General features: G+C 42.2%; 1 protein-coding gene across 2 annotated transcripts in view; it reads right to left on the reverse strand.

Moving 5' to 3' along the window:
* Positions 1 to 16337, reverse strand: part of OBSCN (obscurin, cytoskeletal calmodulin and titin-interacting RhoGEF) — a 161248-nt gene that overhangs the window by 40503 nt on the left and 104408 nt on the right. For both annotated transcript variants that reach the window (XM_032626878.1, XM_032626879.1), the window contains exons 54-55: positions 15157 to 16015; positions 14080 to 14358 (exon numbers count right to left, since the gene is read on the reverse strand). In XM_032626878.1, the coding sequence (XP_032482769.1) occupies positions 14080 to 14358; positions 15157 to 16015 (1138 nt within the window). The remainder of the gene's footprint in view (positions 1 to 14079; positions 14359 to 15156; positions 16016 to 16337) is intronic.

The following is a 16337-nucleotide window of genomic DNA, read 5'->3' on the forward strand; positions in this document are numbered from 1 at the left end:
GGATTTACCCTCTGCTAAGGTCTGAATGTTGTGTCCCCCCAAAATTCATATGCTGAAATCCTAGCCCTCAACGTGACAGTGTTTGAAGATGGGATCTTTTTGAGGTGATCAGGCTTAGATGAGGTCATGAGGGTGGAGCCTAATGAATGGGATTAGTGCCCTTATAAGAAAAGACCCCTTCCCCCTTCCCCCTTCCCCCGTGTGAGAACACAGTGAGAGGATGGCCATCTGCAATTCAGAAGAGGGCTTTCACCAGCACCCAACCATGCTAGCACCCTGATTTCAGACTTCCAGTCTCCACAACTTTAAGCAATAAATTTCTGTTATTTAAGCTGCACAGTCTATGGTACTTTGTTATAACAGCCTGAACTAAGACACTGGCCCCCTGAAACAACCAAAGGAAAACAAACACAATACACAAAACAATGGTTGTGATGTTGTGATTTATAATAAGAAATATGTGTTTGGTCTTCCTCCTGTTTCTGACTCAGAGCTCCTAAACCCTTGGAATTTCCTAAGTGAGGAGAGGCACAGAGGTGGGTTTTTTTATGTTAATGAAGTGATTTTCCAAAAGCCCCTAAGGATGGGGGCTGATTGCCAGGGTAACCAACCATGTGACTAGAAGGTTGGGACCCCCTGACATCCAGGGAGGGGAGAGGGGCTGGAGATTGAGTCCAATCCTAGGAATAAACCTACCTAAGGAGGCAAAAGACCTGTACAGCAAAAACTATAAGATGCTGATAAAGAAGTCAAAGACGACACAAACAGATGGAGAGATATACCATGTTCTTGGACGGGAAGAATCAATACTGTCCAAATAACTATACTACCCAAAGCAATCTACAGGTTCAAGGCAATCCTTATCAAATTATCAATGGCATTTTTCACAGTAGAACAAAAAATTTTACAACTTGTATGGAAACACAAAAGACCTTGAAGAGCAAAAGCAATCTTGAGAAAAGAAAAAAAACAGAGCTGGAGGAATCGGGCTCCCTGACTTCAGACTATACTACACGGCTACGGTAGTCAAGACAGTATGGTACTAGTGCAAACACAGAAATATAGATCAATGGTACAGGAGAGAAAGCCCAGAGATAAACCCATGCACCTATGGTCAACTAATCTATGACAAAGGAGGCCAGAATATACAATGGAGTAAAGACAGCCTCTTCAATAAATGGTGCTGGGAAAACTGGGCAGCTACACGTAAAAGAGTGAAATTAGAACACTCCCTAACACCATACACAAAAATAATTTAAAATGAATTAAAGATCTAAATGTAAGGCCAGACACTATAAGACTCTTAGAGGAAAACATAGGCAGAACACTCTTTGACATAAATCACAGCAAGATCTTTTTTGACCCACCTCCTAGAGTAATTAAAATAAAAACAAAAATAAACAAATGGGACCTAATTAAACTTAAAAGCTTTTGCACAGCAAAGGAAACCATAAACAAGACGAAAAGACAACACTCAGAAAGGGAGAAAATATTTGCAAACGAAGCAACTGACAAAGGATTAATCCCCCAAATATACAAGCAGCCCATGCAGCTCAATGTCACAAAAACAAACAACCCAATCCAAAAATGGGCAGAAGACCTAAATAGACATTTCACCAAAGAAGACATACAGATGGCCAAGAGGCATGTGAAAAGATGCTCAACATCACTAATCATTGAGAAATGCAAATCAAAACTACAAAGAGGTAGTTCTCACCTCATACCTGTCAGAATGTCCTGCATCACAAAATCTACAAACAATAAATGCTGGAAAGGGTGTGGAGAAAAGGGAACCCTCCTACACTTTTGGTGGGAATGTAAATTGATACAGCCACTATGGAGAACAGTATGGAGGTTCCTTAAAAAACTAAAAATAGAACTATCACGTGACCCAGCAATCCCACTACTGGGCATATAACCTGAGGAAACCATAATTCAAAAAGACACATGCACCCCAATGTTCATTGCAGCACTATTTACAATAGCCAGGACATGGAGACAACCTAAATGTCCATGAACAGAGGAGTGGATAAAGAAGATGTGGTACATATATACAATGGAATATTACTCAGCCATAAACAGGAACAAAATTGAGTCATTTGTAGAGACGTGGATGGACCTAGAGACTGTCATACAGAGTGAAGTAAGCCAGAAAGAGAAAATGCATATATGTGGAATCTGAAAAAACTGTATAGATGGTCTTATTTACAAAGCCAAAATAGAGACACAGACGTAGAGAACAAACCTATGGATACCAAGGGGGAAAGGGAGGGTGGGATGAATTGGGAGATTGGGATTGACATATACACACTACTGATACTATATGTAAAATAGATAACTAAGGAGAACCTATTGCACAGCACAGGGAACTCTACTCAATGTTCTGTGGTGACCTAAATGGGAAGGAAATGCAAAAAAGAGGGGATATGTGTATATGTATAGCTGATTCACTTTGCTCTACAGTAGAAACTAACACAACACTGTAAAGCAACTATACTCCAATAAAATATTTTTTTTTAATCACCAGTGGTCAATGATTTAATCAGTTGTGCCTGTGTAATGAAGTCTCCATAAAACCCCAAAAGGATAGGGTTCAGAGAGCTTCCCGGCTGGCAAACACATGGACACTGGGGGAGAGTGGCATGCTTGGCCCTGCCCCTTCCCACGCGCCTTGCCTATACGTCTCTTCCACCTGGCTGCTCCTGAGTTATACCCTTTTATAATAAAGCACTGATCTACTAAGTGAAATGTTTCTCTGAGTTCTGTGAGCCACTTTAGCAAATTATTAAAACCCAAGGAAGGGGGTCATTGGAACCTCTAATTTATAGCATGTAGGCCAGAAGCACAGGTAACAACCTGGACTTGCAGTTGATATCTGAAGTGGTGGTGGAGGCAGCCTTGTGGGACTGAGCCCTTAACCTATGGGATCTGATGCTATTTCCAGGTGGATGGTGTCAGAATTGAGTTGAACTGTAGGACACTTGGCTGGTGTCTCAGAGAATTTCTTTTTGTGGGAAAGAAAGAAACCCACACATTGGAATTGGGTACAGAATCATCAGAATGGTTAAGATGAATGAAGGACAGTGATGTATTAGAGATAGGAAACAATGGTGAGTCCTATAATTGCCCCAGCTTCCTGACTTAAGTTTACGGGAAAAGGAAACTGAGGCAGAGCCAGGCAGACCCTGAGTTGAGGAGACAGAGCTGATGTCCTGAGAGACAAAGGCAGCCTGTGCCCATGGAACAGAAAAGCTGAGAAGAGAAAGCTGCACAGAGAGAGGGCCCCCTCCCTCGAGGATGCCACAGAGCACTGACTGGCACATGCACACAGGAAAGAGCCATCTGAAAGGACTAGAGGAAGTAGCACCAGAAGAGCACAAGGGCTGGAATAATGTCTGTTTGCAGTCAGATTAGAAACTTTCTTAATTCACAGGGCATCAGGTTGAGTACTCAGGAACACTCTCACTTCAGCAGACGATCAGCTTTGGACTGAGCACTGCCTTGGCCCCACATAACAAATCACACAAGCCAGACCCAAAAGGATCAAGCTGCTTCCAAGTAACACACTGTACTGCTCAAGAAGACCTGCAGAAACACAAAATATCCAGCTCCCAGCAGGGTTAAATTCACACTGTCAGGCATTCAGCCAAGACTGTCCGACATGCAAGGAGGCAGGAAACACACAACCTGTAATGTGTAGAATAATCAATTGTCAAAACCAAGTCAGATTTGACACAGATGTTCGAACTGGGAGATAAGGACATTAGCACAGGTATTAGAATTGTATCCCATGTGTTTGAAAAGTTAAGATGAGATATAGAACATATAAAAAAGACTCAAGTAGAACTTCTAGAGATAAACAATACAATGGATGGGATTGATAGCAGATTAGATACTACAAAAGAACAGTGAACATAAAAGCATAGAAACTATGAAAAATGAAATGCATAGAGAAAGAAGAATTTTATTAATAAAAATGGAAAAGGATTATTAGTAGGCTATAGTACAACTTCAAGTGGCTCGATTATTTGTAACTTAAGTTCCCAAATGAAGGGGGAAAGAAAAAATATTTGAAGAAATAATGCCTCCCCCAAATTTCAAACTTAATGAAAACTATTGACCCAAAATTCCAAGAAGCTCAATTAACTGCACAAGGAACATAAATAAAGACAATTGCACCAAAGACTATGATCAAATTACTCAAAACCAATGACAAAAAAAAAAATCTTAAAAAGTATCCAGAGATCATGTTTGCAGAAATTGACAAGCTGATCCTAAAATTCATAAGAAAATGCAAGAGACTCAGGATGGTCAAAAAATCTTGAAGAAGAACCAAGTTGGCAGACTCACAGTTAAAATTTTCAAAACAGTATTATACACGGCTACAATATTCAAAACAGTGTGGTAATGGCATAATGACAGACATCTGGATGAATGGAATAGAATTGCGAGTCAGAAGTAAACCTATACATTTAATAGAAATTCGTTTCTGATAAGAGTTCCAAAACAATTTTATGAGGGAAAATAGTCTTTTCAACAAATAGTGGCGGGACAACTGGATTTCCACAGGAAAAAAATGAATTGGGGCCCTTACCTCATACCATATACAAATATGAACTCAAAATGTACCAAAGACCTAACTAAATATGAGAGAAGAAAGCATAAGTGTAAATCTTTATAACTTTGGATTAGACAGTGGCTTCTTAGACGTGACAAGTAAAGCACAAGAAACCAAAGAAAAAGTAGATAAACTATACTCCATCAAAATTTAAAACTTTTGTGCATCAAAGAACAATCAAGAAAGTGACAAGACAACCCACAGAATGGGAGAAAAGATTTGAAAATCATATACCTGAGACAACTAGGGCATGTGCTGGATGCTGGTGGGGGACCCCGATGCCCAAGGAGACAGGAAGAACCCCCAAGCAAACCGGCAGGACATGAGGGGACTGAGGGGGAGGAGAAGTGGAGGCTGGACAGGGCCAGTGCCCATGAGGGGTGGCTGGGGGGGGAGGGGTTCCCATGCCTGGAGGGACCCGTGGGGGCTTGGATCAGAGGGGAGCGGGCCCAGTCTTTCCCCTGCCTAATCGGCTGGGGAAGTCTGCCCAGCTCTCGGGCCAGGTCCTACGCCCTCAGAGGTCCCCTCCAGGCCAGGTTGGTCCTGGGGATGTAGGAGGGAGGCCTAGGAGATCAGGAGAGGAAGGTGGGAGGGGCCCTCTGGGACTGGAGGAGCAGGAAAGGAGCAGAGGGCATTTGCCCCACCCACTCGAACCAAGGAAGCCTGCTGGGCTCCAAGGTGGGGTCCCCTACCCTCTGAGAACAGAGGTGGGAGACATGCCTGGGCCCCTTCTGTTCTGTTGAGCCTAAGCCCCACGCACCACAACCCCCAGGGCCTTTTCCAGCCTTCTGGGTCCTAGGCATAGGCCCCACCCACTGCCTAAACCTCGACCCTGCTTAGGCCCTGCCCTCCATAGCCAAGGCTTTTTTCTCCTCCTCTTTTTTACTACTGTGATTCTGTTTTACCTTCCAGTTATTGTTTCATCTATATTTTTATTTTTATATTTTTTCTAACATATCTGTTAGTTTCCTAATCTAATTTTATTTTTTACTTTATTATTGTTCTTTTTTTTTTTTTTTTTGCTGTCCTGTGTGGCTTGCAGGATCTTGGGTTCACAAGCTGGGGGTTGGGCTGAAGCTCCTGTGGTGGGAGGTCTGAGTCCGAACCACTCGACTAACAGAGGAACTCAGACCCCAGGGAATATGCATCAGAGTGAGGTCTCCTGGAGGTCCTCCTCTCAGCACCAAGACCCAGCTCTACCCAACAGCCTATAGACTGTTGGAAGCCTGAGGCCAAAAAACCAGTAAGACAGGAACACAATCCCACTCATAAAAAAAAAAAGAGAGATAGCAAGAAAAATATGTCATGGATGAAGGGGCAAGGTAAAAACCTCCAAGACCAAATAAATGAAGAGGAAATAGGGAATCTACCTGAAAAAGAATTCAGAGTAATGATAGTAAAGATGATCCAGGATCTCGGAAATAGAATGGAGCCACGGATTGAGAACATACAAGAAATGTTTAACAAAGATCTACAAGAACTAAAGAACAAACAAACAGATGAACAACAAAATAACTGAAATGAAAAATACACTAGAAGGAATCAATAACAGAATAACTGAGGCAGAAGAACGAATAAGTGAGCTGGATGACAGAATGGTGGAAATAACTGCCAAGGAGCAGAATAAAGAAAAAAGAATGAAAAGAATTGAAGACAATCTCAGAGACTTCTGGGACAACACTAAATGCACCAACATTCGAATATAGGGGTCCCAGAAGAAGAAGAGAAAAAGAAGGGGTCTGAGAAAATATTTGAAGAGATTATAGTGGAAAACTACCCTAACATGGGAAAGGAAATAGTCACCCAAGTCCAGGAAGCACAGAGAGTCCCATACAGGATAAACTCTAGGAGAAACACACCAAGACATATATTAATCAAACTAACAATTAAATTCAAAGAAAAAATATTAAAAGGGAAAAACAAAAAATAACATACAAAGGAATCCCCATAAGGTTAACAGCAGATTTTTCAGCAGAAACCCTACAGGCCAGAAGGCAGTGGCAGGATATACTTAAAGTGATGAAAGAGAAAAACCTACAACCAAGATTACTCTACCCATCAAGGATCTCATTCAGATTCAACAGAGAAATCAAAAGCTTTTCAGACAAGCAAAAGCTAAAAGAATTCAGCTTTACAACAAAAGCTAAAAAAACAAACCCAAAACAATTAAGAAAATGGTAATAGGAACATACATATGGATAATAACCTTGAATGTAAATGGATTATATGGCCCAACCAAAAGACACAGACTGGCTGAACAGATACAAAAACAAGACCCATATATATGCTGTCTATAAGAGATCCACTTCAGACCTAGGGACACATACAGACTGAAAGTGAAGGGATCAAAATAGATATTCCATGCAAATGTAAATCAAAAGAAAGCTGGAGTAGCAATACTCATATCAGATAAAATAGACTTTAAAATAAAGACTGTTATAAGAGATAAGGAAGGACACTACATAATGATCAAGGGATCAATCCAAGAAGATGATATAACAGTTGTAAATGTTTATGCACCCAACATAGGAGCACCTCCATACATAAGGCAAATACTAACAACCATGGAAGGAGAAATCGACAGTAACACAGTTTTAGTAGGGGAGTTTAACACCTCACTTACACCAATGGACAGATCATCCAAACAGAAAATAAATAAGGAAACACAAGCTTTAACTGACACAGCAGACCAGATAGATTTAATTGATATTTATAGAACATTCCACCCAAAAGTAGCAGAATACATTTTCTTCTCAAGGGCACATGGAACATTCTCCAGGCTAGATCACATCTTGGGTCATAAATCAAGCCTTGGAAAATTTAAGAAAATTGAAATCATATCAAGCATCTTTTCTGACCACAATGTTATGAGATTGAAAATCAATTACAGGAAAAAATTGTAAAAACCACAAATACATGGAGGCTAAACAGTGCACTACTAAATAACCAAGAGATCACTGAAGAAATCAAAGAAGAAATTAAAAAACACACAGAAACAAATGGCAACAAAAATACAACCACCCAAAACTTATGGGACACAGCAAAAGCAGTTCTAAGAGGGAAGTTTATGGCAATTCAATCTCACCTCAAGAAACAAGAAAAATCTCGAATAAACAATCTAACCCTAACCTAAAGCAACTAGAGAAGGAAGAACAAAGAAAACCCAAAGTCAGTAGAAGGAAAGAAATCACAAAGATCAGAGCAGAAGTAAATGAAATAGGGCTTCCCTGGTGGCGCAGTGGTTGGGAGTCTGCCTGCCGATGCAGGGGACGCGGGTTCGTGCCCCGGTCTGGGAAGATCCCACATGCCATGGAGCGGTTGAGCCTGTGAGCCATGGCCGCTGAGCCTGCGCGTCCGGAGCCTGTGCTCCGCAACGGGAGAGGCCACAGCAGTGAGAGGCCCGCGTACCGCAAAAAAAAAAAAAAAAAAAAAAAAGAAGTAAATGAAATAGAAATGAAGAAAACAATAGCAAAGATCAATAAAACTAAAAGCTGGTTCTTTGAGAAGATAAACAAAATTGATAAACCCTTAGCCAGACTCATCAAGAAGAAAAGGGAGAGAACACAAATCAATAAAATTAGAAATGAAAAAAGAGAAATCACAACTGACACCGCAGAAATACAAAGGATTATAGGAGACTATTACAAACAACTATATGCCAATAAAATGGACAACCAAGAAGAAATGGACAAATTCTTGGAAAGGTACAATTTTCCATGACTGAACCAGGAAGAATTAGAAAATATAAACAGACCTATCACAAGTAATGAAATTGAAACTGTGATTAAAAATCTTCTGACAAACAAAAGCCCAGGACCAGATGGCTTCACAGGCGAATTCTATCATACATTTAGAGAGGAGTTAACACTGATCTTTCTCAAACTCTTCCAAAAAATTGCAGAAGGAGGAACACTCCCAAATTCATTGTACAAAGCCACCATCACCCTGATACCAAAACCAGAAAAAGATATCACAAAAAAGAAAATTATAGACCAGTATCACTGATGAACATAGATGCAAAAATCCTGAACAAAATACTAGCAAACAGCATCCAACAACATATTAAAAGGATCATACACCATGATCAAGTGGGATATATCCCAGGGATGCAAGGATTCTTCAATATACGCAAATCAATGTGATACACCATATTAACAAATTAAGGAATAAATACCATATGATCATCTCAATAGATGCAGAAAAAGCTTTCGACAAAATCCCACACCTATTTATAATTAAAAACTCTCCAGAAAATGGGCATAGAGGGAACCTACCTCAATATAATAAAGGCCATATATGACAAACCCACAGCAAACATTATACTCAATGGTGAAAAACTGAAAGCATTTCCACTAAGATCAGGAAAAAGACAAGGATGTCCACTCTCGCCACTCGTATTCAACATAGTTTTGAAAGTCCTAGCCACAGCAATCAGAGAAGAAAAATAAATAAAAGGAATACAAATTGGAAAAGAAAAAGTAATACTGTCACTGCAGATGGCATGATATTATACATAGAGAATCCTAAAGCTGCCACCAGAAAACTACTAGAACTAATCAATAAATTTGGTAAAGTAGCAGGATACAAAATTAATGCACAGAAATCTCTGGCATTCCTATACAATAACAACAAAAAATCAGAAAGAGAAATTAAGGAAACAATCCCACTTACCATCACAACAAAAAGAATAAAATGCCTAGGAATAAACCTACCTAAGGAGGAAAAAGACTTGTTCTCAGAAAACTATAAAACACTGATGAAAGAAATCAAAGATGACATAAACAGGTGGAGAAATATACCATGTTCTTGGATTGGAAGAATCAATATCGTCAAAATTTGTCACTATTGTCAAAATACTACCCAAAGCAATCTACAGATTCAATGCAATCCCTATCAAACTACCTACCAATAGCATTCTTCATAGAATAAGAACAAAAAATTTTACAATTCGTATGGAAACACAAAAGATCCCGAATAGCCAAAGCAATCTTGAGAAAGAAAAACAGAGCTGGAGGAATCAGGGTCCCTGACTTCAAACTATACCACAAAGCTACAGTAATTAAGGCAGTATCGTACTGGCACAAAAACCGAAATATAGATCAATGGTGCAGGAGAGAAAGCCCAGAGATAAACCCACACACATATGATCACCTAATTTACGATAAAGGAGGCAAGAACATACAATGAGAAAAGACAGCCTCTTCAATAAGTGGTGCTGGGAAAACTGGACAGCTACATGTAAAAGAATGAAATTAGAACACTCCCTAACACCATACACAAAAAAAAAATTCAAAATGGATTAAAGATCTAAATGTAAGACCAGACACTATAAAACTCTTAGAGGAAAACATAGGGAAAACACTCTCTGACATAAACCACAGCAAGATCTTTTTTGACCCACCTAGAGTAATGGAAATAAAAACAAAAATAAACAAATGGGACCTAATTAAACTTAAAAGCTTTCGCACAGCAAAGGAAACCATAAACAAGATGAGAAGACAACCCTCAGAATGGGAGAAAGTATTTGCAAATGAAACAATGGACAAAGGATTAATCTCCAAAATATACAAACAGCTCATGGAGTTCAATATCAAAAAACCAAATAATTCAATTAAAAAATGGGTGGAAGACTTAAATAGACATTTCACCAAAGAAGACATACAGATGGCCAAGAGGCATGAAAAGATGCTCAACATCACTAATTATTAGAGAAATGCAAATCAAGAATACAATGAGGTATCACCTCACACCAGTCAGAATGGCAATTACCAAAAAGTCTAGAAACAATAAATGCTGGAAAGGGTGTGGTGAAAAAGGAACCCTCCTGCACTGTTGGTGGGAATGTAAATTGATACAACCACTATGGAGAACAGTAGGGAGGTTCCTTAAAAAACTAAAAATAGAGCTACTGTATGACCCAGCAATCCCACTACTGGGCATATACCCTGAGAAAACCATAATTCAAAAAGAGACATGTACCACAATGTTCACTGCAGCACTATTTACAGTAGCCAGGACATGGAAACAACCTAAATGTCCATCGACAGATGAATGGATAAAGAAGATGTGGCACATATATACAATGGAATAGTACTCAGCCATAAAAAGAAACGAAATTGAATTATTTGTAGTGAAGTGGATGGACCTAGAGTCTGTCTTACAGAGTGAAGTAAGTCAGAGAGAGAAAAACAAATACCGTATGCTAACACATATACGGAATCTAAAAAAGAAAATAATGGTACTGATGAACCTAGTGGCAGGACAGGAATAAAGATGTAGACATAGAGAATGGACATGAGGACATGGAGTGGGGCGGGGGAAGCTGGGGCAAAGTGAGAGTAGCATCGATATATGTACACTACCAAATGTAAAATAGATAGCTAGTGGGAAGCAGCAGCATAGCACAGGGAGATCAGCTCGGTGCTTTGCAATGACCTAGAGGGGTGGGATAGGGAGGGTGGGAGGGAGGCTCAAGAGGGAGGGGATATGGGGACATGTGTATGCATGTGGCTGATTCACTTTGTTGTACAACATAAACTAACACAGCATTGTGAAGCAATTATACTCCAATAAAGATCTGTTACAAAAAAAAAAGAAAAGAAAAAGAAAATCACATACCTGATAAGGATCTATCGATAGTACCCAGAATATACAAAAAACTCTTACAACTCAAAATTTAAAAAACAAAGAATCTAATTTTAAAATGGACAAAGGATTTCTCCAAAAAAAGATACACAAATGGCCAATAAGCACATGAAAAGATGCTCAATATCATTAGTCAGTAGGGAAATGCAAATCAAAACCACAATGAGACACCACTTCACATCCATTAGGACGGCTATAATTGAAAAGATGAACAAAAACGAGTGCTGGCAAAGATGTAGGGAAATTGGAACCTTTGTACACTGCCGGCAGAAATGTAAAATGGTGCAGCTGCTGTGTAAAAGAGTTTGTCAGTTCTTCTAAAAGTTAAACATAGAGTTTACCACCTGACCCAGCAATTCCACTCCTAGGTATAGATCCAAGAGAAACGAAAACATATGTCCACACAAAAACTTGCACATGAATGTTCATAGCAGCATTATTCATAGTAGCCATAAACCAATGGATAAACATCATCCAATGAATGGATAAATCATCCATATACAGTGAAATATTTTTCAGCCATAAAAAGGAATGGAGCACTGATATTTATTACATGGATAGACCTTGGAAACAAGCTCAGTAGGGCTTCCCTGCTGGCGCAGTGGTTGAGAGTCCGCCTGCCGATGCAGGGGACACGGGTTCGTGCCCTGGTCTGGGAAGATCCCACATGCCGTGGAGCGGCTAGGCCCGTGACCCACGGCCGCTGAGCCTGCACATCCGGAGCCTGTGCTCTGCAATGGGAGAGGCCGCAACAGTGAGAGGCCCGCGTATCGCAAAAAAAAAAACAAAAAAAAAGCAAGCTCAGTAATAGAAACGAGACATAAAAAGCCACATATTGTATAATTCCATTTACATGGAAAATTCAGAATAGGCAAACCCACACAGACAGAAAACAGATTAGTGGTTGCCAGGGGCTGGGGGAGGGGGAATGGGGAGTGACAGTCAATAGGTATGGGGTTTCTTTCTGGGATGATGAAAATGTTCTGGGGTTAGATGGTAGCATAACCTTGTGAATATATTAAAAACCACTGAACTATATATTTTTAAATGGTGAATGTTATGGTGTGCAAATATCTAAAAACTTTTAAATCCCAGTAGAAAAGGTAAGTTATGTACAGAGAAACGAAGATAAGAACGACATCATATCTCTCATTGGAAAGAATGCAAGCTAATAGATGGTGGAGCAACATCTTTAAAGTATGGAAGGAAAAAACTGTCCTAGCAAAAATATCCTAAAGAAAAGCAAAATAAAGACATTTTTCAGATATACCCACACTACAAAAATTGCTAAAAGATGTCCTTCAGGCAGAAAGAAAGTGTTACGAGATAGAAATCTAGACCTACACAGCAAAATAAAGAGCTTGGAAATGGAACTACTTAGGTAAATATAGAAAATCTCGTCTTATTTAAGATACTAGACTTGTTATATTTAATAGTTTTATTTTCCTTTTTGTTGAGAGAATTATAGATTCTCATGCTGTTCTAAGAGATAATACAGAGATCCCATTTACTCTTCACCCAGTTTCCAGCGATGTTAACTTGTCTCAGAGCTATAAAAGGTGACATTGCTATGATCCCTCGATCTTGTTCAGATTTCACAAGTTTCACACGAACTCCACTGAGTATATGTGTGTTTGTTTAGCTTTATGCAATAAAATGAAATTTTATCATAATTGTTGCACGTGTTAATAATTTGTTCCTTTTCCTTGCCAAGTAGTATTCCATAGAATAGCCATACCACAGTTTGACAGTTGGGTCATTACCAGTTTTTGGCTATTGGGCATAAAGTTGCTATGAGTATTTGGGCACCGGTTTTATTATGAATTTGAGTTTTTATTTCTCTGGGATAAACACCAAAAAAGGCAATTGTTAGATCATACAGTAGCTACATAGTTTTGTGAGCAACTGCAAACTGTTTTTCAGAGTGGCTGCACCACTTTACACTCTCACCAGCAATGCATGGGCGATCCCATCAGGGAAATGGAAATAAAAACAGGCACATCTTCCGTGTGCTTATTTGCCTTCTGTATGTCCTCTCCCTTGAAATGTATGGAAAGGTCTTTTGCTCCTATTCTAAGTGGATTTTTAAAAAAAATTTACTGTTTAATTTTGAGCTTTCCTTTACATAATTTTTAGTCCTTTATAAGATATGTGATTTGCAGGTATTTTCTCCCAGCCCATAGCTTTTCATCTTCAACACCTGGTCTTTCTCAGAGCAAAAGGTTTGAACTCTGAGGAGGTCCAGTTTACCAATTCTTCCTTTTATGGGTCAAGTCTAAGCAGTCTTTTCCTAGCCCTAGGTCCTGAGGATCTCCTCCTACTTTTTTCTAAAAGTTTTATAGCTTCATATTTTACATTTAAGTATTTAATCCATTTTGAGTTAATTCTCACATAAGGTCAAAGTTCATATTTTTGCCTACGAGTGTTCAAATTACTCCAGCATCATTTGAAATTCCATCCTTGAATCTGAGATTCTATCCTTACTCCATTTGCTTTTGCATTTTTGTCAGAAGTCAGATGGATATATTTGTACTGAAGCTGTCTAGGGCCCGCCAGGAATCAGGGACAAAGACCAAATATATATTTCTTATTGTGCCACCATGCCGTTAACCACCCACTGCGCCCATGGGGTACCTCCAAACCTTTCCAGGTTCCTCCCCAGCCCAGCCACCTCTCAAGGGGGCTCCAAGAGAACACTCCATCCTCCACAGACATTCCAGCCCCACATCCTGCCTGGCCTGAGGCCAATGGTCTCCAGCACTGCCTCTCCCAGCCAGGATCCCACCCTGACCCATCAAACCCGAGCATGCACTCACGGTCCACGCGGAGCTCCGCTTTGGTAGAGGACACACCCACGCTGTTCTCAGCCAGGCAGCGGTAGACACCCATGTCTGCTGGCACCACAGCTGTGATGATGAGCTGGTGGCCGCCCTGCTGGTCCTCACTGATCATGTAGTGGTCATTCTCCTCCAGCACCCTCCCGTCCTTGAACCAGCGCACACTGGGCACGGGCTGGCCTGTCACCACACAGTCAAAGCTCACGGGGTACCCATCCAGCACCTCCTGATTCTGTAGCTCAGTCAGGAACACCGGGGCTGGGAGGGACGGGCAGGGCATAAGACACGTTAGCCTCAGGCTCCCCCAAGTTGCCCCAGCTGCCAGCAGTTCAATGTGCGTGATCTGCATGGCACCCATTCACATGAGCGCTCACAGGATGGGCGGCTAAACAGAATTCTGTCTCTGCCAACTGAGCTCTTCCCTCCTCCCCATGCTCTAGAAGAATCTTCTCTTCATTAGCCTGGTTCCCAAGCTACCATGTGGCCAGAGAGATAGCAGACAGGAAACGGGGAAGAAGGGGAAGTAAAGGGAAGACCAAGGTTGGTTGTCTGGGATTGGAAGCACGCTAGCAGCTCAGAATTAAAGAGGAGGAACGATGCTGTGGGTTATTAAGGATACTCCCTTTGTTGTTCCTAGGGAGATGCAAGTAAACAGTGAAATGACTTTTTAATGAACTTTAGTTGCTAGAGTGGGAAATGGGGTTCATGTTGGACTATGTGGAACCCCGCCTCTTGTACAGATTATATCTGAAACCCTCACGGGGGAAAAAGTAACCCTAAACTCTAGGGTGTCAGTATTCCCGAACCCATTTCACAGAACAGAACTCTGAGGCTCCGAGAGGCTAATCAGTGGCAGGCAGAGCGGGGATTTCAGTTGAGCTCTGTCTAACCCCAGAGTCAGGGCTCCTCCCAGCTCAGTGGGCTGCATGTGCGAACAGCCAGAAGCTAAAGCCCCTTGAGCTAAACCTCCTTGAGTTTTCAGCTGACCCTGGTCACCGCTGCTGCCTTCGCTCTTCCTCTCCCCTCACCCCTGACCCAGGCAGCTTGCAGACTCACCTGCCTCTGTGGCCAGTACTGGCTCCGGAGGCGCTGCAGGGGTGGGGGCCACCTTGCCAATGCGCATCTCCACCCCACGCAGCCCCTGCTCTGACAGGCTGATGTCCACTCTGTTGTCCAGCGTGCCAAACATGTCCCGGAAGCAGGTGACTGCCCGGCGGGCCTCGGCAAGCGTCTCGAAGCGGATGCAGATGGACTGTTCATCTTCGCGGTATGTCTGCCAGTCCCCAGGCTCCTCGGGCTCTGCCTTGCCCTTGTCAGCGCTGAAGATCTCCTCGTCTGAAACCTCTGCCGGGCCCTTGGTGCGGAACAGGCGGTGCAGCCGCCGGGCGGCCCGGCGGAAGGTGTCATCCAGCTCACTCCCGGAGGAACTCTCGGTCTCACTCTCCATCCCACTGACCACCACACAGGCACTGTGAGCCACACGGCCAAACTTGTTGCTCACCTGACAGGTATAGTGGCCAGCGTCGGCCCGGCCCAGGCTAGTGACCAGCAGGGAGCAGGTGCCATCCCCAAGCTGGTCAATGTGGTGGTGCCGGCCATCAGTCAGCTGCACACCGTCCTTCAGCCAGTGGGCACGCACATCTGTCTTGCTGGACACTACACACTCCAGATGCAGGACATCTCCCACCTGTGCCACGGTGTCCCCAAACGTGTGGCAGAACACAGGCCCCTCCTGCTGCTGTATCTCCTTCCGGACCTTATAACCCTTGAAGGCAGCCTGGATCTTCACTGCTGCCTTGTCCACGGATAGGTCGCCCAAGTCCCCAACGCTCAGGTCTCCTGGTGGTGGGGGTACTGAAGCTGGCTTCTCCTGCTGCTTTTGTGGCTTCCCAGAAGGGGCGGCTGGGGCCTCAACCTGTGTGCACAGATAAGGTGGGGCACCTGAGGCCCGGGACAGGGAAAGGATCATGTAGGGACACACACAGGGCAGGGGGAAGCAGAGCCCAGGTCTCCTGCCCCAGCTCCACGCCTTGCTCCTGCATGCCTGCTGCCTGCTACCTGCTGTCAACTGCACTACCTTCACTGAGGCCAAATGCCTGATGGCTTCTGTTGCTTCCGAAAAGCAAGCCCACCCTCCCTAAAACTGCTTTCCCCAGAGCAGGACAGAGTTGTGAGAAATTCCAAGGAGAGATAGGTTCCAGCTCTTCAGAAAAGAAGTTTTAACAGCCAGGTGGATG

The sequence above is a fragment of the Phocoena sinus genome, chromosome 3, assembly GCF_008692025.1.
Source record: "Phocoena sinus isolate mPhoSin1 chromosome 3, mPhoSin1.pri, whole genome shotgun sequence".
Classification (NCBI taxonomy): domain Eukaryota; kingdom Metazoa; phylum Chordata; class Mammalia; order Artiodactyla; family Phocoenidae; genus Phocoena; species Phocoena sinus.